Here is a 24,810-nt window from a genome sequence, read left to right as displayed (position 1 = left end):
CGCAGCAAGGTACTGGCCAGCGAAGCCATCAACGCCAAGTTGGAGGCCATCGAGAACGCTCCCGTCACTGCGCAAATGTTCGAGGCCACCAAGACCCTCTAGCGACGACGCACCCCTCTAACCTCGTTATGTGACTCAACAGGCAAATATATACTCAGCAAGACACGCGCCGGCGAACGGATCAAAAAGCACTTCGCAGAACAATTCATCGACCCGACCAGAGAACCGATTGCCCCGGACGGCATTCAACGAGCCCTCCAGAACCCGATCACAGCCGCCGAATTTGAACGCGCGTTCAACCGCCTACGCAACGACCGCGCGTCAGGCCCCGACACCATCCCAGCCGAGCTACTGCAGTATGGAGCCGACGTCTTAGCTCCGCCGCTTGCCGAAACCCTCAACCACGCACTGTCAATCGGAGAGCACATCCATCTGGGAGATGGAATCCTCCTAGGCCTACCGAAGCCTAACAAACCTGCTGGTCACTGCTCCAGCCTTCGACCGATCGTCCTCCTGAACAGCATCCGAAAAGCCGTCTCGCTCGTGGTGCTGAACAGGATATCACCGAAAGTTGAGCAGTACCTGTCGCCACATCAAAGCGGTTTCCATCCCAGTCGCAGCACCGCAGACGCGGTGTGGGCTCACAGGTGGATAGCAGCTCGCGCCCAAAGATACATGGAACAATTTCACATCCTAGGGATCGACCTCACGCGAGCTTTTGACACGATCAATCGTGACAAACTACTCTCCGTGCTGGCTACAATTCTCGACAACGACGAGCTCCGACTCATACGACTTCTACTCCGCGGGACCCAACTCTCAGTCCGGCATGGCCACCATCTGCTCTCACCGTTTGAGAGCAATACAGGTACACCCCAAGGTGACTCACTCTCACCAGTTCTCTTTGTTGTCTATCTAGAAGCAGCTCTCCGTGACCTCGCAGATCAACTCGACGTGCCGCATGACCTCCTCGCCAATATGATTGTCTACGCGGATGACGCTGATTTTGTCTGCGCCAACCGCACGACGGTCGACCTGATCAAGTCTCAAGCCCCCGCCATTCTGTCCAAGTGGTCCCTCAAGATGAATACAGCAAAGACAGAGCACACCGTTGTTCATCGCAGCCTCGCGGCCCAGCCAAACCGAACAGACCGCGCCAAGGAAGAAACGTGGCGCAACACGCGCAAACTCGGATCTCTACTCGGCGACGCCGAAGATGTCTCCCGTCGGAAAACTCTTCCGACCGCAGCGCTCCACCGGATGTGGAAACTCTGGTTGCGACCGACAAATACCAAGGAAGCTACTCGTACCCGCCTCTACAACTGCTTCGTCCTGCCAATCTTGCTCTACAACTGCGGCACATGGGCCCTAACACGCGCCGACCTGCTCAGCCTTGAAGCTTTTCACCGTCAACAACTGCCCACAGTCATTGGCCGCAAGTACCCGTACTCCATTACAACGACCAGACTCTACGAGCGCACAGACACCGAGCTTCTTCGATACCATATCCTTCGGGCTCGATGGAGACTGTTCGGTCACATTTTACGACGACCACCGACGATTCCAGCATACAGATATATTCTGAACTACTTCGGCCCTAGCACCAGTGGTGGATGGAAAGGCAGGCGGAGACTGACGCTCCCCATGGTCCTCGACGCTGACCTACAGACGCTTTCCTTTGGTCACCGCCTCCAACGAGCCGCTGACCTCTTCCTATTTCGCCTCTGCGCGCAAGACCGATCCGGCTGGAGACATCTCACTGGCAGACTCCTCGACTGCACGCCTACCGACTGAGAGATATGAAGCCACAACATGAGAGATAGCACGAGAGAGAGAAACCCGACGCATGCGGATGTTCGACCTACCACACGTAGAGAAGACTGCTCGCGTAACGCGTTTACAATACAATACAACGCACCTCAATCACTTATCTCCTCAGATTATATAATTTCCTGTAGGAACTTGGATGTACCACTCTTTGCAGTTTGTGGGTGTAAGTTCGAGTACATTCGTCATAACGCCGATATCGACCCCGTCACAACTAAATAGCCCCGATCTTTCAAAAATAGATGTTTCAGAAATAGGCATCCAAGAGAGCAACTTTGTCATATGAAAAGCGCATCGTTGCGCGTAGATTATCATAATGCTCACCACGTCACATTACAGATCGAGAAACCAGCTTGCGAGATGTCCGGTAAACCTCAGTTGAAGTGGATGCGGCGCATGTGGCGGCCGCCCATACCCAGCTTCGTGCGCGCGTGCAGTTGCGAGATGTTGTCCATGACCACGAACTCGCCCTTCACCCACTGGTGCCAGTGAGCGAACTCCTCCGAGTACAGGCGCTGCCGCAGTGTCTCCGTGACGAAGTCGGCGTCCTCGTCCTTGTCGTTCGACTTCGGGTCAAAGCCCACCGACTTCACGTACGTTGGGTGCATCTTGGTCTTCTCGGGCCCCCATGGCTCGTGATACCGCAGCGCCAGCTCACCTGTCATCGGGTGCGTCACCACCACGGGAGACGTGTGCACAAACTCTTGCTGCTTGAAGAGCGACGTGCAATACTGCAGCGAGATCTTCTTGAGACGCTCCACCGTCGACTCGGGCAGCGACGACAACAGGCGGCGCGTGTCCGTGATGATGGTGTTACCGTGCTTCGGGTCGTCCTCGGGCGGTGCCGCCTCGACACAGTGGAAGAACATGAACACGGGTGCATCGCCCAGCTCCGTGGCGTCGGGTGTCTTCTTCTTGAACATGCCGTCGTAGTGGAACGACATGGCCTCGAGCGTCTGCGCGGGCAATGCGGTGCCAGGCTCCGTCTTGATGTCGAAGATGTTGCCCGCCGCGAACGTGCCCTTGGGCCACTGCAGCACGTCGCCCCAGCGCTCCGTGGCCGTCTCGAAGTCGTCGTCCTGCTTGAATCCGCGCAGCGTCACCACGCCGTACTTGAGCACGAGGCTGCGGATGGCCTCGCGCGGCACGTCCATGATGGACGGAGCCGGGAATCCCTCCATGGCGCGCGCGATGATGAACATTTTGGTGCGGACGAGCTCGACGTGCAGCGGGGCCCATTGTGCGAGTTCTTCGGGCGTGCACGGAGGTCTCTCGACGAACCCCCACATGCGGCCGTGCTTGTAGACGAGGTCGTACTTGTCCTCGTCCACGTCCTTGAGATCCATCGCGCGCACCGTGCCGTCAATGGCTTCACAGATAACTGAGTGCCACGGCGTGCGCGGGGTGTCCATGCGCTTCGCAGGCAGCAGGTGGATGCCAAACTTGGGGCCGGCGTTGTTGTAGCAGTGGATTGAGACGCGCACCGCGTGGGCGTACTCCTCGGCCACGAGCGAGGAGAAGCCCACGTTGCGCAGCATCATCTTGCGCGCGACGTCGTCGCAGCCCTTGCGCATCTCGGCCTCCGACTTGCCTTCCCAGCGGTCGGCCATGTCGCGCTCCATGAACTGCGAGAAGGAGCGGAAGTTGTTGCCGATGTCGGGCTCGTTCGCGATGCGGGCGTCCATGTCCATCTGGTTGATGCCGAAGCGCTCCAGCACCTCCTGCACGGGGTCGTCGGTCTTGGTGTAGTTCTCGAGTCCGTCGAACTGGATGTGCGTGTGGCCCGCTTCCTTCACGATCTCCTTCAGACCATTCTTGTACGCGCGGATGTTCTCCAGGGGCGCGCCCACGAGGTCACCGAAGACGCGGCCGTCGCTGAAGATCGTGACCTTGCAGCCGACCGGATAGACTTCCTCGATGGACGCGCAGAACTGCTCCAGACGCTCGAGCGCCAGCTCTTCGGCGCGGTCGGGCAGCGGGCCCAGCACCTTGCCGCCGTGGTTCGGTGTCTTGGTCGGGAACCCGGGCAGCACGATCGTGATGGGCTCTTTGCGGTCCACGAAGCGGCCGATGGTGGCTTCCAGGAAGCGTTTGCCCTTGGACTCGAACACGTCCGTGGGCGCGTCGAAGTGGCTTTGCAGGTCGGCAAACTTGGAGATGAAATGCGCCGCGACGGCGTCCTTGTCGACGGTCGTGTAGTCGCCGGAGTGTGCAGACTGGGTGGTAGCGTTGGGTGCCATGCTGAACGGGGTAAATCAGCTCGAGAGATGCGGAAGCGATCAGGGGGCGCTGTTGTGCGCGGGGTTGGTGGAATGAGGTGCGACTGGAAGTCCGGTAATTGAGGAATGACTCGTGCCCAGGCCGATCAAAACCGCCGGTTGGGTTTTCGGTGAGAAGGCAGCACCCTCGACGCGCTGCCGATCGCTAGGCTGCCAGCGCGTGGTGTGCACCGCTCTGCGACGAGTGTAAAGATGGCGCCCCCTCGCCCGCCGCCTCAATGCCAGGAGCGGTGTCTTGAATGTCACTGCTGATCGGCGCCTTGCTCTCGATAACGGGGGCGCGTTTCTGGGTGGACTGTGCTGCATCAACATCTCGACGCTATAGTGCGTTTACCAATGCAAGACCGTGGTCCAGTCTCGTTTACTTTGCCGTCGGTAAGCCCGTCTCGGCCGTGGTCCACACATCACGGCCGTGGGACGTTTTTTTTCGAACGTTTTACCGTGAGTGATCACGTCAGGATCGGCGGCTCATCGCTGCTCATCCCAATCGTGGGGCGCTGCGATTGGCGGAATCAGGCGGATCCGTAAACGAAAAGGATGACAAGGACACGCCTGCACGACGGGTCGACGACAGTCGTCTCGAAAGTAGCGTGATGAATGTGGATGACTGCCTGTTTGACCCTGCGACGAGTATTCCGAGCGGTGCGCTCCACGTGCCATGCGTGCCTCAAGGCTTACAGCTGGGTACATGTACTGGATCCTGAGGGTCTCACGTCGGCCCAGTCATCCCGGATTGCGGGCACGGGAATGTGCCACGGGAATGGCACACACAGGCAGTGCCTGTGGAGATTGAATCCTTCCCGTTGAGACTGACCAGCATCTCCGTCTACTCGACAGAGAGGCAGTGTTCTTATGTATCTGCTCATCTCGGTCTTTTGGCTAGTCGTACTGTAGATGTGCTCCGTGAACGATTGGCAGGCATCAACAAACTAGGATATTGTGCCTAATGCCCATTTGGACTTGAAATCGGCACTTTGGAAATCTTGAATTAGGCAACATACAAAGATCTATATATTAGTAAGGCAAGTGAAGCATATGATTTAGATAATGTGTTCTACAAGTCGCTATCAACAGTTTTTGTGTTCCTGGCAAGAGATTTATTCATGGGGCCGAGTGTGAATCGTTCTCACACCGGGACTAATTCACGGGTAGTCCCGACACTGCGCCGATCAAGAATTTCAGTCTGTGTGGTGGTCCACCAAGCTAGAGAGCAGTTGTTACCCATAATATCTGATAAATTCCATGATGCGCAACAGAGCGCAGGTACTGTGTAGCTGCTCTTTGCTCGTTCTGTGGTATCCACAAACCATGTAAGGTAACGAAGATTTGATAATAAGTCGATTGCCAGGTTACATGTAGTTAGTTTATTATTTAAAATAATTACTTTGGTATATTGGTCTGTTACGATTGCCTGGTCGACCCAGCTCCATCTCATAATTTGGCAGGTACAGCTGACGCGGAATGAGCTGTCATGTATGAGAGCTTCATTAGCGTGCCAAATGCACAGAGCAGAGCGCGAAGCTTGAAGGCATAGTGACGAAAGTAACGGGAGGAGGGTGGTGGCAGTGGTTATTGTAGCGGCGACGGAATGAGTGGTTCTAGTAGTTCTAGCCCAGTTGCTACTGCGCTAGATAAGATAAAACCACCGAGAAATACATGTACCAACGACATATTTACTATAGAACCGAGCCTGAAGCCATTCTTAAACAAGGACATTTTGAAAATTCCATTTAGGTACTTTGGATTGTTTATGTACCAAGTGCCTAGTTTGTTGATGCCTGAAGATTGGCAGCGAGTGAGCGCGTCTAGCGAATTTCATCCGCCAGGATAGGGCTGTTGCGCGTGGTCACCACCGGCATGGCTAGACACAAAATATCATAAACACCATACGATCCCTGACAAACACAATGGGATCCAGCTCAGCACCATGACAGAGACGGCTCATCGGCGCATCCTGTCAGTCAGTTGCAACTTGTCGTTAGGTCAAGGTTTAAGTGTCTCACCTCCCGAAAGCTCCCTCCCTTCCCCGCTCCCCATTCAAGAACTCGGCTGGGTGGACGGCCTTCAGCGAGGCGTGGAGATCGTCGACTGTGGCCCGCTGCCTGCGGAGCCGGAGTGTCGTCGGTGGCTGCAGCGCGGGCGGAGCGCGTCGTCCGTGGACTGCTGCGCGTGGACAGCAGGGCAGAAGTATCGTCGGTGGCATGTTGCGCGCGGCTGGCGCGACCAGCGCCTGGAGTTGGACTGGAGTGCGGCGTCGGTTGCCTGCTGCTCGCAGACGACGCTGCTGCCTGCCCGGACGACTGCCTGCATCACGCGATGAGCGTCATGTTGGTTGCTGCAGGATCGAGACATCATCTCGTAAGTGCAATAAGGTAATAGCTGTTGTGGACGCTTTACTCCGGGGTGTTATCTCTTCGTCGTTAACATGTTGCGTTCTGTATGTGTGGTTTAGTCTGTTACTGTGTAGATAATGGCAAGCATAATGGATATGCGAGCGCTGCAAACGTGTGTTATTATCATTGCTACCTACAGACGCTGGAGAGCGTGGCCAATACTTTGCGGGCGCCCAGCGTTTTGAACTCGCTTCCTGTGTACAAGGATTTCCTCGCCAGACTCGTCCACAACGCTGCGGGACTGCTGGGCAAACAGTAAGTGACAGCCGTACCCCATTTTGAAGTGGTATTTGCAGGGACAGTATGCGGCCCGAAGATCGACCGGCCAGCCAGTGCGAGACTGGCCCTCGACCTCCATGCGCGCGTAGTGGACGCCGAACTGGGCGGAAATCGCCATGTCCTCTCTCGCACGGTTAAGCTCCGGGACGAACGTCCTCACGGGAGGCAGTGTACGCACGTGTACCAGTTCTGGGTCGGCGTCGCCAAGGAGAAAGTCGATGCTGGATCTGGTGACTACGTTTTCGCTTAGCAGGCCACGGCGACGAAGCCCACGTGTGCGGGTCTGGAGGTCGTTGCACAGGCAGGGGCGAGCGCGAATCGAGCCAACGCCATGAAGCGGTGGCCGCAACATGCGAGTAGCTGTGCAAGCAGCAATCCCATTTTCAGCTCTCGGTGATGCGTGTAGTCACGCTTCAGCGCCCGGTTGAAATGCTCAACCGGGTTGTTGGTGGTGGCGTACCCAGGCGGGGTAAGAAAGCACTGCCAGTTCGCGAAGTTACTGGGACTTCATGTACGTGGCGAAGGCGGCGAGGTCTGCGTGCCCAGCCCACTCCTTAAGCATGGTCGCCTTCTGGTCCACGTACTCGCTCTTGCTCTGCGCGAAGTGCAAGTCGTAAACGCCCTTGTACACTAATGTAGAGAGCTCCGAGCTCAATCCGCGAGTCGTCTCGCGCAGCTTTGCCACTACGTGGTAGCAGCACATGAGGTACGTAAATGAGCAGTCGGCGAAGACACTGCGGAAGGCTTTGTGTTGTGCCTTGTCTGCGTCTCCAAGAACGAATTTCACCTGCCACTCGGCGCCGTTGACCCGAGCATACACGCGGCGCAACGCAACGAGCGCGGCTTCAGAGTGCTCGTACTGGAGCTGCGACGTGATGAAGAGCGCCACCAGGTGGAAGGCTATGGTGGCGTCGGTGATGCCGCAGACAAGCACCGGGTAACCGACGCTGTTCTGTTTGAACGTAGCGTCGAGGTGCAGCACAAAGGTGCTCGCGTCCCGCGCGGCGTTGCGCAGGAGTACCTTGGTGGTCATGCCGACCAAGAACGGCCCAGCATCTGAGCCGTTTCCAATCTCGGGGAGACCAGAGGTATCGTACGCATTAGTGAACGTAAAGGCGTCGTGGTCGCCTTCACGTCCACTAAATGCGGAGGCCCGCATCGCCTCCACAATCGCCTTGCGCTTGTCGTTGCCGCCCAGCCGCGTTCGACGAAAGTGGTGCACAATGTTTTGCACTGAGCGCAGGCTAGGTAGCGCGGCAGGACGGAGACCAAACTTGCATCCCAAAGCGTGTCGGATGCGTAGCGGCATCAGGTTTTCACGGGCCATCTCCTTGATGAAGTCGCGCTGCTGCGGCGTGATGCACGACTTGGACGGCGTTCGAGCGCGCGAATGGTGCTCGCCCAGCTCGTGCATGTCGACGACGTCGGTCTCCTGGCAGACGTGCAGCTTCAGCCGCCACGGGCAGGCCAGGTAGGGAACTGCGTCCGTGCAGTGCTTGCAGGCGCAGCGCAGCACCTTGTAGCGCATAGAGTGCGGAGTGCCGCTGCTGCAAGCCGCGCACGACATTAGCTGGCTCTTGACAGTTTTCCACGTTTTCATTCCTTGGAGAAGGAGAGCGGCGTCTTCGGCCGAAACACCGCTGCAGAGCAGGTTCCAGGCGTACGGGCGGGGCATTGTCGAGAAGCGAGTGGGGGGGGGTCTAGGCGAGAAGGCATTTGTTTGAAAGTAAGGTCTCGGACGAGCGCGACCAGTCAAGTTGTACTTTAGGCCACGGAGTGCGTGATGTGGTTGGGTAAAATTCTTAAAATAGAGGTATACGATTGGATGAATACTTTCGGTTGTGTTGGTGCGCACTAAGGGACGATTGCTTATAAATTCATGTGGTCCCCTGTGATTTTGTAGTGGCTGTAAATGTTCTGATGTGGTGAAAACACGTGGTATTGTGCTTGTCAGTGTGCATGGTGTTTTTCAGGCATTTGTGGTGGTTTTGGAACCTTGTCATGGCTAGATCCTCCACGCGCAGCAGCCCTATCTTGACTGATGAAATGGTCGGCTTACTAGATAGATGTATACTAGCAGCGATGTGGCTGCAAGCAGCTCTGAATGGGCACGCTCCCAGATGTAAGGCTCACGCGTTAATAGAAGCTCATGGGCGTGTGGTGACGCGGTTAAAGCACCACTTGGCTGATTGGTCCGGGGATAACGCGATATCGGATGTCTCCTGTCATTGGACTGTCCAACGCACTGAAGTACAATAACGCGGTTCGATTCCCTGCGCGTTAGAACACTTAGAAGGCTTGTAGAATGATGCGGAGGTCTCACCAAGACAGCTCCGGTGAGGTCCTCTCAAAAACACGACTACATGCGCAGGTACAGTACATGGACAGCAGAGTACTCTATGGGATTTCGGCCTGCCGACGGTGTCGATATTGAGATTTCTAGAGGTTTGACTGTAGGTAGTATACTCCACAAACATGTTAGTGATTTTAACAACACATTTATTTACAGTAAGTGTTGTTTGCAAACGCGTTTGGATGTTTGCTGCTCTATCACTAGCAGATCAAATTAATGGCTAGTGTTCGAGGGGCCATCCTTACTTTTGAATACATTTCGCGGAGTTTCGAGTAATGAGTAATGTGCTCGGACTTTCCAAGTATGTAAACTTCGTTTTTAAATGAAGTTTACAGTTTAAAAACTCGTGCGCTGCGTCAACTTGAAACTATTGACTAAACGCTAAAGATGTTGCTTGTTGGGATGCCATTCGAACACAAATAACGTGCTACAAACCCTTTAGAGCAAAGTATCTTTTGTTTTCTGCTGGGTGACGCTTGAATTCTCTATTAGCTTACTCACGTCCGCATAAGTGGATCGATGCGTCACTTCCCCAGCTGTATCCTCCTCCGGTCTGGTCCAAGGTGGTGATGCCGGACGTGGCATCTTTCCAAGTCACCCTATGTGGAATTACTCTGTGAAGTGTACTCACAATTAAGTAGCACCCGTTGCCGAGTCGACAATCCGTGTACGCACCACGGCGTAGCAAGATTAATCTAGTGCTGACTCCAGATTTAGCAGACAGGTCGTGTTTGATGGGAATGCGCACAGCGAAACACTGTGGAGGCCCGCAGTTCAACTCGCGGCTGGGGATATACAATACTGGATGGATGGGCGCCTATCAAAACGGTAAGTGCTCACGACGGCGTAGTCCACCGCATTAACGGACCCCATTACGCTATGTAGTGGTAGCTTACCAGCGACGTAAACGAGCGAAGGCAGGAGTTTGTATTAGAAGTCGTTAGTATTTCTCTAAGTGACTACAATGCAAAAAAAAGATTAGTTCTGCTTAGTTTGAAGAGATCATGGTTGGTGTAAAGACAAAGACCTTCGCGTGCAAGTCAGCTTCCGACCAGTGAAAAGAGCTTCAACTCTTTTTAGTTCAAGACAAATACCAGTAGTCAGAATTTGTCTAACTCCACAAACATGTAAACCAGATTCACAACACACTAACAAACAGTTTGCAAACATTAGTGTTAGCTATACTATACAGCTAGTGTTTGTGCGAACACTAGCGGTAGGATTCATGATCGTGATACCACAAACGTCATAGGCATGTTAATAAGATGGTACCACACAAAAGTAAATGATCACTGCCTGAGGCAGCCAACTACTCGAGGCTGTTCTATCAGCTAAGTTTAGAGTAGGTGTATAAGACTAAATATTTTGGCTTACCAAGCTTACAAGAGCCACCAGTTAAAGGAATTAGCACCAACTTTTCACGAGTATCTGTGTTTGTGCAAAATGGTCTATTAAATTGACAATACTCGTATACGTACAACCACTCGGCTGGCCTAGTTTTAAACCTCAGTTAAAGTGGATGCGGCGCATGTGGCGGCCGCCCATACCCAGCTTCGTGCGCGCGTGCAGTTGCGAGATGTTGTCCATGACCACGAACTCGCCCTTCACCCACTGGTGCCAGTGAGCGAACTCCTCCGAGTACAGGCGCTGCCGTAGTGTCTCCGTGACGAAGTCGGCGTCCTCGTCCTTGTCGTTCGACTTCGGGTCAAAGCCCACCGACTTCACGTACGTTGGGTGCATCTTGGTCTTCTCGGGCCCCCACGGCTCGTGATACCGCAGCGCCAGCTCACCTGTCATCGGGTGCGTCACCACCACGGGAGACGTGTGCACAAACTCTTGCTGCTTGAAGAGCGACGTGCAATACTGCAGCGAGATCTTCTTGAGACGCTCCACCGTCGACTCGGGCAGCGACGACAACAGGCGGCGCGTGTCCGTGATGATGGTGTTACCGTGCTTCGGGTCGTCCTCGGGCGGTGCCGCCTCGACACAGTGGAAAAACATGAACACGGGCGCATCGCCCAGCTCCGTGGCGTCGGGTGTCTTCTTCTTGAACATGCCGTCGTAGTGGAACGACATGGCCTCGAGCGTCTGCGCGGGCAATGCGGTGCCAGGCTCCGTCTTGATGTCGAAGATGTTGCCCGCCGCGAACGTGCCCTTGGGCCACTGCAGCACGTCGCCCCAGCGCTCCGTGGCCGTCTCGAAGTCGTCGTCCTGCTTGAATCCGCGCAGCGTCACCACGCCGTACTTGAGCACGAGGCTGCGGATGGCCTCGCGCGGCACGTCCATGATGGACGGAGCCGGGAATCCCTCCATGGCGCGCGCGATGATGAACATTTTGGTGCGGACGAGCTCGACGTGCAGCGGGGCCCATTGTGCGAGTTCTTCGGGCGTGCACGGAGGTCTCTCGACGAACCCCCACATGCGGCCGTGCTTGTAGACGAGGTCGTACTTGTCCTCGTCCACGTCCTTGAGATCAACTGTGTGCGGGGTCCCATCGATATCCTCGCAGATGGCCGAGTGCCAGGGGGTGCGAGGCTTGCCAGACTTCTGCGGGATGAGATGGATGCCGAACTTAGGGCCGGCATTGTTGTACTGGTGAATGGAAATACGTAGTGCATCCGGGTACGAGTCGTCCACCAAGGCGGAAAAGCCGACGTTGCGGTGCATCATTTGCTTGGCGATCTTGCTGCAGCTTCGCTTCATGGCCGTTCGCGACATGCCCACCCACTGGGGCGCCAAGTCCCGCTCGAGGAACTTGCAGAAGGAGCAGTACGTGTTGCGGATGGCAGGCTCCGTCTTGATGCGCGCGTCGAAGTCCATGTGGAGCACGTTGAAGCGCTCGAGGATCTCGGGAATCGGGTCGGCCACGTTCTTCACGTAATTGTCCATCGAGTCGAAGGAAATGTGCGTGTGGCCGGCCTCCTCCACCATCTTCTGCAGCTCGTCCTCAAATGCACGCAGGTCACTCAGACTCACGCCAAGCAGGTCGTTGAAGACACGACCGTCGCTGAAGATGACCATCTTGCATCCTGGAGGATATGCTTCCTCCACCTGACAGCAGAAGCGCTCGAGCCGAGCCAAGGACAGCTCTTCTGCGCGGTCTGGCAGCTTGCCCAGCACTTTGTCGGCCGAGTTCGGCGACTTGAAGGGGAACGACGGCAACACCAGCGTGATGGGTGCGCGACGCTTAATGAGTCGCATGACGGTCTTCTGCATCTTGTGCTTCCCCTCCGCGTCGAAGCGGTCGATTGGCGCCGGGAAGCGGCTCTGGATGGTGGCGAACTGGTCGAGGAAGTGGTCCCAGACCTTGGTCTGCTGCTCCTTGGACCATGTAGACGTGACCGGGTGGACGTAGGTGGCTTGGTCGAGGTTGGGCGCCATGTTGGTGGTGTGTTGAGGTGCGGTACAGCGAGTAAAATGAGGAATGAGGAGTCGAGCAAGTCGCATCGAACGCTGAAGCGCCCTGTCTTTGGTGGTCTTGTTGAGGAGCCTGTGGGCCACAGGGAGCTCCTCGCATCGGATCTTTTCGAGCCGTATCCACATAAACCGTGCAACACCTTCACCAGCAGTCATTGACTGCCAGTCAATGCAAGACTGGCTGGACCAACAGAAAGAGCGACGATGGGGCGGACTATTACAGACAACGACGGATAAATACGGCAACGCAAAACCCGGCACACATATGTTGTACTTTTTACAATAAGTAATTCAGATAGCCAATCAGCTTCGAGAGTTACACTTGACATTTGTATTCCATATGATTTTAAGTACTTTCTCTAAATTTGTGTGTACTTTATGCTCCGTTACGTGTACTTTATGTCATTGCCTTGTACATTCTCTATCGTTCCCGACAGAGAATTCTGGCACATTTACTATGGAGGATGTCATTCAGTTATGCCGGATTTATCCGTCGTTGTCTGTATACATGTAGGCTTACCCCACTCATCGGCCGTGTGTCTTTGTTCGATGCCGTCGATCGCGGGTGCTTGCGTAATGCCATGTTATTTACGGGACACACATGGTGCAGGGTGACATGAGTCTTTCATCGAGAGCTCAACGACAGCGCGTGCGTCCTGTCAGTGCTGGCACTACCATTGGAGAAGGTGCTAAGAGCGTGTGGTCGACAGGTAAAGCGCTATAATGAGCCTTGGCAACCATCGCTCACCGTGTGATGCTTAGTCCTCCCCAGTTTTGCCATGTAATAAATTTACGGGAGATGCACCGGATTTCGCTGGTCGCATCCATGCAGCGTGCCACGGTGTCCAAGCACAGGCACTTGTTGTGTGACAAAAGTGGCGTGCTGTACATGTACGAGTACAACTACGAGAAGTTCTGCTGATACCGCAAGACTGTAGGGCTAAGTGTGTTTTGCGGTATCACGAACTGTGTGAGTTGTATGATTATCTATGTGTCTCAATGCGGGTTAGGGTTACCAGCCGGCAGGTGAAAGCGATTTCCAGGATTTCACAAATTCGCCCCTACCGAACCTGGCGCTCGCTTAACTATAGGCAAGCCTGGGCTCATCGGAGAGCTCGCCTTGCCCTTTAGCTTTCCAACAACACCAACTTCACTTAATGATATTTCGTGCAGCCTTCAGGCCGTTCCGTTTCCTAGAGCACTCGTAGATTTGGCGTGGGTGACCTCCGTCCCCGCCCAGCTGCCAGACTGGGCCAAAGTATGGCCATGATAAAAAACACGATTTGCATTGGGGTGTTTGTTTTTTTTCGGTATCAGCAGCAAGAGCCGTACAACTACAGTGTACATGTACTGTGCGTGCGCACGTTGTCGAGTTTTTGAGAGACGCCTCTCTCAGTGGACAACTTCCAGCTTGAGCTGCACTACAGTACAGCGGAGTTGCTGTGGGACATCATTCCATAAGCTCTTCTTCTAAGACGTCGCCTCATAAGGAACGGGAATTGGGACGCGGTATTGAATTTCAGTGCGTTGGACACTGTACAAGTAATGGCAGGAGTCATCCGATATCGCGTTATCCCCGGACCAATCAGCCAAGCGGTGCTTTAACCGCGTCACCACACGCCCATGAGCTTCTATTACCGCGTGAGCCTTACATCTGGGAGCGTGCCCATTCAGAGCTGCTTGCAGCCACATCGCTGCTAGTATACATCTATCTAGTAAGCCGACCATTTCATCAGTCAAGATAGGGCTGCTGCGCGTGGAGGATCTAGCCATGCCGGTGGTGTCCACGCGCAACAGCCCTATCCTGGCGGATGAAATTCGCTAGACGCGCTCACTCGCTACCAATCGTTCACGGAGCACATCTACAGTACGACTAGCCAAAAGACCGAGATGAGCAGATACATAAGAACGCTGCCTCTCTGTCGAGTAGACGGAGATGCTGGTCAGTCTCAACGGGAAGGATTCAATCTCCACAGGCACTGCCTGTGTGTGCCATTCCCGTGGCACATTCCCGTGCCCGCAATCCGGGATGACTGGGCCGACGTGAGACCCTCAGGATCCAGTACATGTACCCAGCTGTAAGCCTTGAGGCACGCATGGCACGTGGAGCGCACCGCTCGGAATACTCGTCGCAGGGTCAAACAGGCAGTCATCCACATTCATCACGCTACTTTCGAGACGACTGTCGTCGACCCGTCGTGCAGGCGTGTCCTTGTCATCCTTTTCGTTTACGGATCCGCCTGATTCCGCCAATCGCAGCGCCCCACGATTGGGATGAGCAGCGATGAGCCGCCGATCCTGACGTGATCACTCACGGTAAAACGTTCGAAAAAAAACGTCCCACGGCCGTGATGTGTGGACCACGGCCGAGACGGGCTTACCGACGGCAAAGTAAACGAGACTGGACCACGGTCTTGCATTGGTAAACGCACTATAGCGTCGAGATGTTGATGCAGCACAGTCCACCCAGAAACGCGCCCCCGTTATCGAGAGCAAGGCGCCGATCAGCAGTGACATTCAAGACACCGCTCCTGGCATTGAGGCGGCGGGCGAGGGGGCGCCATCTTTACACTCGTCGCAGAGCGGTGCACACCACGCGCTGGCAGCCTAGCGATCGGCAGCGCGTCGAGGGTGCTGCCTTCTCACCGAAAACCCAACCGGCGGTTTTGATCGGCCTGGGCACGAGTCATTCCTCAATTACCGGACTTCCAGTCGCACCTCATTCCACCAACCCCGCGCACAACAGCGCCCCCTGATCGCTTCCGCATCTCTCGAGCTGATTTACCCCGTTCAGCATGGCACCCAACGCTACCACCCAGTCTGCACACTCCGGCGACTACACGACCGTCGACAAGGACGCCGTCGCGGCGCATTTCATCTCCAAGTTTGCCGACCTGCAAAGCCACTTCGACGCGCCCACGGACGTGTTCGAGTCCAAGGGCAAACGCTTCCTGGAAGCCACCATCGGCCGCTTCGTGGACCGCAAAGAGCCCATCACGATCGTGCTGCCCGGGTTCCCGACCAAGACACCGAACCACGGCGGCAAGGTGCTGGGCCCGCTGCCCGACCGCGCCGAAGAGCTGGCGCTCGAGCGTCTGGAGCAGTTCTGCGCGTCCATCGAGGAAGTCTATCCGGTCGGCTGCAAGGTCACGATCTTCAGCGACGGCCGCGTCTTCGGTGACCTCGTGGGCGCGCCCCTGGAGAACATCCGCGCGTACAAGAATGGTCTGAAGGAGATCGTGAAGGAAGCGGGCCACACGCACATCCAGTTCGACGGACTCGAGAACTACACCAAGACCGACGACCCCGTGCAGGAGGTGCTGGAGCGCTTCGGCATCAACCAGATGGACATGGACGCCCGCATCGCGAACGAGCCCGACATCGGCAACAACTTCCGCTCCTTCTCGCAGTTCATGGAGCGCGACATGGCCGACCGCTGGGAAGGCAAGTCGGAGGCCGAGATGCGCAAGGGCTGCGACGACGTCGCGCGCAAGATGATGCTGCGCAACGTGGGCTTCTCCTCGCTCGTGGCCGAGGAGTACGCCCACGCGGTGCGCGTCTCAATCCACTGCTACAACAACGCCGGCCCCAAGTTTGGCATCCACCTGCTGCCTGCGAAGCGCATGGACACCCCGCGCACGCCGTGGCACTCAGTTATCTGTGAAGCCATTGACGGCACGGTGCGCGCGATGGATCTCAAGGACGTGGACGAGGACAAGTACGACCTCGTCTACAAGCACGGCCGCATGTGGGGGTTCGTCGAGAGACCTCCGTGCACGCCCGAAGAACTCGCACAATGGGCCCCGCTGCACGTCGAGCTCGTCCGCACCAAAATGTTCATCATCGCGCGCGCCATGGAGGGATTCCCGGCTCCGTCCATCATGGACGTGCCGCGCGAGGCCATCCGCAGCCTCGTGCTCAAGTACGGCGTGGTGACGCTGCGCGGATTCAAGCAGGACGACGACTTCGAGACGGCCACGGAGCGCTGGGGCGACGTGCTGCAGTGGCCCAAGGGCACGTTCGCGGCGGGCAACATCTTCGACATCAAGACGGAGCCTGGCACCGCATTGCCCGCGCAGACGCTCGAGGCCATGTCGTTCCACTACGACGGCATGTTCAAGAAGAAGACACCCGACGCCACGGAGCTGGGCGATGCACCCGTGTTCATGTTCTTCCACTGTGTCGAGGCGGCACCGCCCGAGGACGACCCGAAGCACGGTAACACCATCATCACGGACACGCGCCGCCTGTTGTCGTCGCTGCCCGAGTCGACGGTGGAGCGTCTCAAGAAGATCTCGCTGCAGTATTGCACGTCGCTCTTCAAGCAGCAAGAGTTTGTGCACACGTCTCCCGTGGTGGTGACGCACCCGATGACAGGTGAGCTGGCGCTGCGGTATCACGAGCCATGGGGGCCCGAGAAGACCAAGATGCACCCAACGTACGTGAAGTCGGTGGGCTTTGACCCGAAGTCGAACGACAAGGACGAGGACGCCGACTTCGTCACGGAGACACTGCGGCAGCGCCTGTACTCGGAGGAGTTCGCTCACTGGCACCAGTGGGTGAAGGGCGAGTTCGTGGTCATGGACAACATCTCGCAACTGCACGCGCGCACGAAGCTGGGTATGGGCGGCCGCCACATGCGCCGCATCCACTTCAACTGAGGTTTACCGGACATCTCGCAAGCTGGTTTCTCGATCTGTAATGTGACGTGGTGAGCATTATGATAATCTACGCGCAACGATGCGCTTTTCATATGACAAAGTTGCTCTCTTGGATGCCTATTTCTGAAACATCTATTTTTGAAAGATCGGGGCTATTTAGTTGTGACGGGGTCGATATCGGCGTTATGACGAATGTACTCGAACTTACACCCACAAACTGCAAAGAGTGGTACATCCAAGTTCCTACAGGAAATTATATAATCTGAGGAGATAAGTGATTGAGGTGCGTTGTATTGTATTGTAAACGCGTTACGCGAGCAGTCTTCTCTACGTGTGGTAGGTCGAACATCCGCATGCGTCGGGTTTCTCTCTCTCGTGCTATCTCTCATGTTGTGGCTTCATATCTCTCAGTCGGTAGGCGTGCAGTCGAGGAGTCTGCCAGTGAGATGTCTCCAGCCGGATCGGTCTTGCGCGCAGAGGCGAAATAGGAAGAGGTCAGCGGCTCGTTGGAGGCGGTGACCAAAGGAAAGCGTCTGTAGGTCAGCGTCGAGGACCATGGGGAGCGTCAGTCTCCGCCTGCCTTTCCATCCACCACTGGTGCTAGGGCCGAAGTAGTTCAGAATATATCTGTATGCTGGAATCGTCGGTGGTCGTCGTAAAATGTGACCGAACAGTCTCCATCGAGCCCGAAGGATATGGTATCGAAGAAGCTCGGTGTCTGTGCGCTCGTAGAGTCTGGTCGTTGTAATGGAGTACGGGTACTTGCGGCCAATGACTGTGGGCAGTTGTTGACGGTGAAAAGCTTCAAGACTGAGCAGGTCGGCGCGTGTTAGGGCCCATGTGCCGCAGTTGTAGAGCAAGATTGGCAGGACGAAGCAGTTGTAGAGGCGGGTACGAGTAGCTTCCTTGGTATTTGTCGGTCGCAACCAGAGTTTCCACATCCGGTGGAGCGCTGCGGTCGGAAGAGTTTTCCGACGGGAGACATCTTCGGCGTCGCCGAGTAGAGATCCGAGTTTGCGCGTGTTGCGCCACGTTTCTTCCTTGGCGCGGTCTGTTCGGTTTGGCTGGGCCGCGAGGCTGCGATGAACAACGGTGTGCTCTGTCTTTGCTGTATTCATCTTGAGGGACCACTTGGACAGAATGGCGGGGGCTTGAGACTTGATCAGGTCGACCGTCGTGCGGTTGGCGCAGACAAAATCAGCGTCATCCGCGTAGACAATCATATTGGCGAGGAGGTCATGCGGCACGTCGAGTTGATCTGCGAGGTCACGGAGAGCTGCTTCTAGATAGACAACAAAGAGAACTGGTGAGAGTGAGTCACCTTGGGGTGTACCTGTATTGCTCTCAAACGGTGAGAGCAGATGGTGGCCATGCCGGACTGAGAGTTGGGTCCCGCGGAGTAGAAGTCGTATGAGTCGGAGCTCGTCGTTGTCGAGAATTGTAGCCAGCACGGAGAGTAGTTTGTCACGATTGATCGTGTCAAAAGCTCGCGTGAGGTCGATCCCTAGGATGTGAAATTGTTCCATGTATCTTTGGGCGCGAGCTGCTATCCACCTGTGAGCCCACACCGCGTCTGCGGTGCTGCGACTGGGATGGAAACCGCTTTGATGTGGCGACAGGTACTGCTCAACTTTCGGTGATATCCTGTTCAGCACCACGAGCGAGACGGCTTTTCGGATGCTGTTCAGGAGGACGATCGGTCGAAGGCTGGAGCAGTGACCAGCAGGTTTGTTAGGCTTCGGTAGGCCTAGGAGGATTCCATCTCCCAGATGGATGTGCTCTCCGATTGACAGTGCGTGGTTGAGGGTTTCGGCAAGCGGCGGAGCTAAGACGTCGGCTCCATACTGCAGTAGCTCGGCTGGGATGGTGTCGGGGCCTGACGCGCGGTCGTTGCGTAGGCGGTTGAACGCGCGTTCAAATTCGGCGGCTGTGATCGGGTTCTGGAGGGCTCGTTGAATGCCGTCCGGGGCAATCGGTTCTCTGGTCGGGTCGATGAATTGTTCTGCGAAGTGCTTTTTGATCCGTTCGCCGGCGCGTGTCTTGCTGAGTATATATTTGCCTGTTGAGTCACATAACGAGGTTAGAGGGGTGCGTCGTCGCTAGAGGGTCTTGGTGGCCTCGAACATTTGCGCAGTGACGGGAGCGTTCTCGATGGCCTCCAACTTGGCGTTGATGGCTTCGCTGGCCAGTACCTTGCTGCGTTCTCGAATCTCATGGAGTAGGCGGTTACGACGTTTTCGTAGGTCGGCGACGTCTTGGGCGTGATCATTGTTGATAAGCTGGCGGAGCCGTCTCTGTTCGAACGTGAGTCGGGCAAGCCCCGGGTCGACGATTTTTGCGTGAGGTATCAGAGGCTGATAGCCGACAGTGTCAGCTGCGGCCTCCAGCGCTATTGCTAGCACTACGTTCCATTGTTGGTCGGCCGATCCTGCCCGCCTTAGCTCGATGAGTCTGTCTGCGAGAGTCCGTCGGTACTCATGACGGAGTTGCGAGTTGTGTACGAGACTGCGGGTTGCGAGGCGGGTGTAGGGAGTGTGAAGCGGGGCACGGCGGTTCCGGCGGAGACGCCGGAGGGCTTGTAGGTAAAGGCGAGTGTCACGAGCTTGTGGTCGGATGGGGTGAGCGTGCCCCCCATGACTGGGCGTTGCGACAAAGTTGCTTGACATGTTGGCTGCAAATGATGTAGTCGATCTGGTTGAAAATGCTGTAGCTTGGGATTCGCAGTGTCCACGTTGTAATGTTGCGCGCTCTTTTCCTGAAAGCAGTGTTAGTGATAAACAAATCATTTGCATCGCAAAACGACGCTAGAATGTGGCCGTTTCGGTTGCGGCGGCATCGACCCCAGGGGAAGGCTCTTGGTCGTGAATCCTGCCCACTTTGGCATTAAAATCACCAAGAATGAATGTCGTGTCTCGTTTGGGTAGCTTGGACGTTGCCGCATGCAGATCTCCGTAGAAGGCGTCGACCTCGGTCAGGGGGTAGCCGCTGTGCGGCGCGTACACGTTGATAACGTTCACACGCTGTCCCCGCAGGGAGGCGAAGCTGAAGCACGCCAACCCGGTCTGATTCAGCCCAATACTTGTACAAGAACCTGCGGAGGTGAGAGGAAACAGCAAAACCAATGCCATGGCGGGGGTTTGATGTCGGTAGAGTTAGCAGCGTGAACGTACCTGCCTTCTGTTCGCTCTGATAGCGAGACGTGTCTCCTGGAGCCCGAGTATGTCGACCTTGTACGCATCCAGGTCGCGTGGAAGCGTCTCGTGCTGCTTGTGCTGTGAACCAAGCGATTGCACATTAAACGTACCTAAGCGGAGATGACGGCATGGCTGCGGCGCAGTGCGCGCGGGGCGGCCGCGCGGTGACTGTGGGGAGATAGAGACTGGTTGAGAGGTGATAGTAGAGAGCGAGAGACCCGTGAAAGACTGGCAGATGCGGTGAAGCACCTGCCGGAAGCGTTGGGCTAGCATCATGCCGGCCCTAGCTTCCCGGGAGGGCGTCACCCCAACCCGACCAGGGTTGAGGTGCGTTACTACAGAATTCTGCCCGAATAAGGAACGGGTGTACAACTAATAGCCTCACATACTTAATATTATTTTCCAGTCGATGTGGCGATAGAGGGATGTGCAAGGTGCTGCAAGGTACTGAGGTACTAAGGTGAAAAATCCAGTGCCAATCATCAGCTCTCCACCCTCGTTTGAAAAATGGCGCGCATTTAGCGATCTTACTAGACTTCAAACTACATGTACCGTAGTGGTAGACTCGCACTTTTGCTTTTGCACCGCGCCCCACAAGCCCACCCCCTCCCCCCACTCCACCCATGAAGTCCACACCGTCCAAGCGTCTCCGCCTCACTTGGTCTGAGAAAGTGGGCATCCTCGACAAGGCAGCCCGCACACCTGCTCTCTCCTACAGAGGCCTGGCTGAGTGGGCTGTGACGGAGTTCAGCCTCCCGGCCGCCCCAGGCAAGACAACGATATGCCGCATAATCAAGTCAAGTGCAGTCCTGCTGGGGCGGCCGCTGGAGAAGGACCAAGGAATCATTCATTGTATTAAGCGACACATTCTATCCCGCAAGATGATGCAGGCTCTAGACCGGCTTGGTGAAGGGCTAGATAATCCCTACGAGGTCGACCAGTTGACAGCGCTGTTGTGGTGCGAGGATACCTGGTCAAAGGTTAGTGCTTCGACCATACGTCACTGTTGGAATCATTCCGGACTCGTAGGTAAAGCTGTTCTTCAGTTCATTTTGAAATAACTAAATCAGTACATTGGAAAAGTATACTCAACTTAACATCAAGTTATTATTCTGCGTCTTTATATATATCAGGCGTTCCTTACTCGGGCAGATTACTGTACCACTATTTCCTCAAACTTCATTTTTACTTCTAAGAGAGAGGGTGATACTCCTCAATAACATCGCACTTCTGCTGGATGGTTAGCCACACACCCTTGATACGCTTCTGGGTGCTCTTAGAACGCTTCTGGAGGCTGGGCGTCCTGTGCTCAGTGCTGCCTTGAGTTTGTCTGTGGAAAAGTGCGCCATGCTTTTGGCGGGATGATTCAAATGAAAATGGAATGTGTAGACCACACAGTGGCGGTACTTCAATGTGACGGGCGCTCCCTCCTGAGATGATGTCCATTGATATCATGATTCCACAAGGGTATCAATTTATACGGTTTGCAGTTTCTGGGTGGTATCTGTACTGTACTGTGACCTACAAAGCGTATGCCGCAAGTTCTGGACAAAAGAGCTGCGTGAAACCCGAGTCTCAATACCGGCCGAAAGCAAACGCCGGCAAGTGGAGTGAGGAGAACAAGCAAATGTGGTATAGTACAATGTTGTTGGCTATATTAGATATGTACAATTAGAATGTAAGGACTTCACTTCCGCGCTTACTGCACGTACATACCAGTAGCTGGGCTAGCCTTGGGCTTCTTGGGCTGGTGCTTGGAGCAGAAGTTCTGCTTGCTCTGCGACGCCGGCCGCTTGCAGCCCTCGAACGCGCAGCGCTTGCCGCCGCCGTGCGTCCAGCACAGCCCCTTGGAGATCGTCGTCTTCTGGCAGCCGGCCACCGAGCACTTGGTGCCGCCGCCGTGCGACCAGCACAGCCCGCGGGACTTGGCGCCGCGCGTGCAGCCCTCCACCGTGCACAGCGTGGAGCCGCCGTGCTTCCAGCAGAGGCCGCGGTGCTTGGCGCTGGCCGTGCAGCCGGGCTTGGAGCAGGACTTGCCGCCGCCGTGGCGGAAGCACAGGCCGCGGTCGATGGTGTAGTTGGTGCAGCCCTCGACGCAGCACGAGCGGGCCGCGCGCTTCTCCGCCGACGTCATTTTGCGCTTGTGTTTGCGCTCCTTGGCGACAGGGTGCTGCGTTGGGGGCACTCTCGCCTCGCGCGCACGAGCCGCTGCCGCCGGCGGGGTCAGCGGACGACTGTCTGCCAGGATAAAGGACAGCGAGAGCTTCGGGGTGGTGGGCGTGCTCGGAGCGTAATGGTGGTGCTGGTGCTGGTGAATCGCCGGGCACGGGTGGAACACCATGGGGTTCGCGGCAGCCATAGGGTTGGCGCGCGCCGGCAGCGCGAAGCTGGTCCACGCACGGAGCGGCGGGAGGGTGACGGTGACGCTGTTCATGCTCGTCTGTCTGCTTGCAGCTTTCCTGAGCGTTGTGCACGTCTCGGGGTGAATTGGCGAATGCGTCTCCGTCTCAAGCGTGTCGTGTCACGCGTCTCTCTCTGCAAGGGCGAGTCCGCTAGTCGACGGACAGTAACCAAGATGTTGCTGTCTAACGCCAAGCAAGTGCGTGAGCTCTTGGCCGATCCTGCAGCCAGCTAGCGGGGACGAACAGCACAACCTGTCTTTTTGGGGGCCTTTTTGTATGGGCCGCTGAGCCCAGAAGCAGCGTTTTGCTGTTCATTTCGTGCATCTCATGATAGGGCGGGCGCCCCGAAACGTGGTCACTTCATTCTGCGGCAGACTCTGCCTAGCAGGTGCCTACGTGGCGGCATCGCGCCGAGCAGCTCAGCTCGAATGGGGCTGCCCAGTTTCTTCTGTTCGCTCCGCTCCGATCTCGACAGGGTAGAGGTGTCGTGAAGCCGGCGATGGCGACAGGATGGCGCGGGCTCTGCTGCTCTGCGCGAAGAGGGCTCCGGTTCAACAATAACAGCGATCTCAGCGTGCCGAGCGGGGACTCGTCTTGCTTGGGTAGGTGCCAGTTGTTGAGTGGCGACGCCATCTTGGCCAAGTACACGCACGCTTAATCGATTTCTTGCACAGTTGCAGGATCGGACAAGACGGAGCGTGGTTGCCGGTCCACACACACACGTACACCGAGCTCCAGCTAAGAGCGGTTGCAAAAGTGCCGCTGGGGCAGACTCGTTGTGGACGCTTTGCATCTCCTCTTTGCCTTTAGCAAAACCTTTGCACTGCTTGAACAACCGGCTGGGCCATGCGCGTCCTGAGATAATTTAGATGCGAGTGACCGAGTGGACAGAACAACCACTTCGAGCCTCGCTGCCTGTATGAAGTAGGGGTGCATGTTGTCCTGTGCTGGGTGTCAGTGCCGGCTAAGGCAAGATGGTTGCCTGTTCCTGTATGCGTGTATGCAAAACGATGTGGGGGGGGGGGGTCGGACTATTTTGCGTCTGAGAGAACAATCGTGATTATGCCCCAGCCCTTTTTCTGGCCGGCGACTTACCGTCCGTGGACATTGATCTCAGGATCCTGCTTCTGTCGCTCGTCCTTCGTCCTTCAAATGGCAAACGCAGGACAAGGCAGCGATGCGATCAACGAAGCGAGTCACCAGGACGCCGTCATATTCTTTATCGGAAGCGAGATCTGTGTTCACGGTCTGATGCATGCATTCATCTATTACGCTCGCGCGAGGATTCATTTGCAGGTGCGGCCGAGTGCGACAGAGGCTCCAAAGTATCCTGTCATCGAGATCGTGTTTGCACCCGCTGCGAACGACCGCTGCGTCCGCGCTCAGCGTCAGTGCTCTGCTGCTTCTGCGAGCTGGTATCTGCCCAGTACCAGTCAGCCTCGTGCCCAGCGGCAATCAGCGTCCTCGGTCGCCGATGCGTTGGGAGCGCAGAGCGACAACATGCTCGCCACTCAATGCCACGGTGAGCACTGCACAGTAGGCAACAGTCTGTACAGTAGCAGCGGAAGCCTACGCCTTTTGTCATCTCATGCTGTTCGTGCCGAGCACATCGTTGCGGGATGCGTGACGCCCGAAATCTTGCGCTGTTCGTAGCGCGATTGGCCGAACCAGCTGCTCTGCGTCCAGAGACCTGTCCACAGGATAGGCCGAGAGCCGCCGTTAGACAGTGTCGCGCATACTGAAGCCAAGTGAAGCGAGTGCCGGCCGATCCGCACCGACAAAGCTCGCCACGTGAGACCGCGCATTGATGCATTTCCTCATTCTCTCGATCCGCCGCACTCGCGCGTTCCCACATGACCAACCTCTCGATAGCGTTGCCCCCTCTGCCGGTGTTCGCCGCCTTCGCCGCGAGCGACCGCCGCCTGGACCTGGCCTCGCCCACGACGCCCGTGAGCACGCCCAAGCTCTCGCTGGCCTTCATCCTGGACGATTGCAAGGCGTTGCA

The 24,810-nt window shown here is 56.2% G+C and overlaps 10 protein-coding genes across 10 annotated transcripts; 5 read left to right on the top strand and 5 right to left on the bottom strand.

Annotated features, from left to right (window-relative positions):
- Nucleotides 1-1,083: 1,083 nt before the first annotated feature.
- PHYSODRAFT_529902 (hypothetical protein) lies at nucleotides 1,084-1,794 on the top strand (the record flags this gene model as incomplete). Its single annotated transcript, XM_009539372.1, has 2 exons — nucleotides 1,084-1,425; nucleotides 1,477-1,794. The coding sequence occupies 2 exons, from the start codon at nucleotides 1,084-1,086 to the stop codon at nucleotides 1,792-1,794; spliced, it is 660 nt and encodes a 219-aa protein (XP_009537667.1).
- A 407-nt stretch (nucleotides 1,795-2,201) lies between these two features.
- PHYSODRAFT_306996 (hypothetical protein) lies at nucleotides 2,202-4,067 on the bottom strand (the record flags this gene model as incomplete). The annotated part of the gene is made up of 1 exon (XM_009539371.1): nucleotides 2,202-4,067. One exon carries the CDS (start codon nucleotides 4,065-4,067, stop codon nucleotides 2,202-2,204), a length of 1,866 nt encoding a protein of 621 aa, XP_009537666.1.
- A 1,966-nt stretch (nucleotides 4,068-6,033) lies between these two features.
- On the top strand, nucleotides 6,034-7,028 carry PHYSODRAFT_341072 (hypothetical protein; the record flags this gene model as incomplete). The annotated part of the gene is made up of 4 exons (XM_009539370.1): nucleotides 6,034-6,352; nucleotides 6,382-6,464; nucleotides 6,639-6,754; nucleotides 6,833-7,028. The coding sequence occupies 4 exons, from the start codon at nucleotides 6,034-6,036 to the stop codon at nucleotides 7,026-7,028; spliced, it is 714 nt and encodes a 237-aa protein (XP_009537665.1).
- Nucleotides 7,029-7,274: 246 nt separating this feature from the next.
- Nucleotides 7,275-8,453, bottom strand: PHYSODRAFT_341071 (hypothetical protein; the record flags this gene model as incomplete). The annotated part of the gene is made up of 1 exon (XM_009539369.1): nucleotides 7,275-8,453. One exon carries the CDS (start codon nucleotides 8,451-8,453, stop codon nucleotides 7,275-7,277), a length of 1,179 nt encoding a protein of 392 aa, XP_009537664.1.
- Nucleotides 8,454-10,637: 2,184 nt separating this feature from the next.
- Nucleotides 10,638-12,332, bottom strand: PHYSODRAFT_529858 (hypothetical protein; the record flags this gene model as incomplete). Its single annotated transcript, XM_009539368.1, has 1 exon — nucleotides 10,638-12,332. One exon carries the CDS (start codon nucleotides 12,330-12,332, stop codon nucleotides 10,638-10,640), a length of 1,695 nt encoding a protein of 564 aa, XP_009537663.1.
- Nucleotides 12,333-15,343: 3,011 nt separating this feature from the next.
- Nucleotides 15,344-17,209, top strand: PHYSODRAFT_530955 (hypothetical protein; the record flags this gene model as incomplete). Its single annotated transcript, XM_009539367.1, has 1 exon — nucleotides 15,344-17,209. One exon carries the CDS (start codon nucleotides 15,344-15,346, stop codon nucleotides 17,207-17,209), a length of 1,866 nt encoding a protein of 621 aa, XP_009537662.1.
- Nucleotides 17,210-17,616: 407 nt separating this feature from the next.
- Nucleotides 17,617-18,327, bottom strand: PHYSODRAFT_530202 (hypothetical protein; the record flags this gene model as incomplete). Its single annotated transcript, XM_009539366.1, has 2 exons — nucleotides 17,617-17,934; nucleotides 17,986-18,327. The coding sequence occupies 2 exons, from the start codon at nucleotides 18,325-18,327 to the stop codon at nucleotides 17,617-17,619; spliced, it is 660 nt and encodes a 219-aa protein (XP_009537661.1).
- A 2,699-nt stretch (nucleotides 18,328-21,026) lies between these two features.
- On the top strand, nucleotides 21,027-21,464 carry PHYSODRAFT_530619 (hypothetical protein; the record flags this gene model as incomplete). Its single annotated transcript, XM_009539365.1, has 1 exon — nucleotides 21,027-21,464. The coding sequence occupies one exon, from the start codon at nucleotides 21,027-21,029 to the stop codon at nucleotides 21,462-21,464; it is 438 nt and encodes a 145-aa protein (XP_009537660.1).
- Nucleotides 21,465-22,102: 638 nt separating this feature from the next.
- On the bottom strand, nucleotides 22,103-22,837 carry PHYSODRAFT_341067 (hypothetical protein; the record flags this gene model as incomplete). Its single annotated transcript, XM_009539364.1, has 1 exon — nucleotides 22,103-22,837. The coding sequence occupies one exon, from the start codon at nucleotides 22,835-22,837 to the stop codon at nucleotides 22,103-22,105; it is 735 nt and encodes a 244-aa protein (XP_009537659.1).
- Nucleotides 22,838-23,957: 1,120 nt separating this feature from the next.
- On the top strand, nucleotides 23,958-24,458 carry PHYSODRAFT_306993 (hypothetical protein; the record flags this gene model as incomplete). Its single annotated transcript, XM_009539363.1, has 1 exon — nucleotides 23,958-24,458. The coding sequence occupies one exon, from the start codon at nucleotides 23,958-23,960 to the stop codon at nucleotides 24,456-24,458; it is 501 nt and encodes a 166-aa protein (XP_009537658.1).
- Nucleotides 24,459-24,810: the final 352 nt, after the last annotated feature.

The sequence above is a fragment of the Phytophthora sojae genome (assembly GCF_000149755.1).
Source record: "Phytophthora sojae unplaced genomic scaffold PHYSOscaffold_13, whole genome shotgun sequence".
In the NCBI taxonomy this organism is placed as follows: Eukaryota; Oomycota; class Peronosporomycetes; order Peronosporales; family Peronosporaceae; genus Phytophthora; species Phytophthora sojae.
Note: the sequence above shows the minus strand (reverse complement) of the source record. Positions and strands in the feature narration are given on the sequence as shown.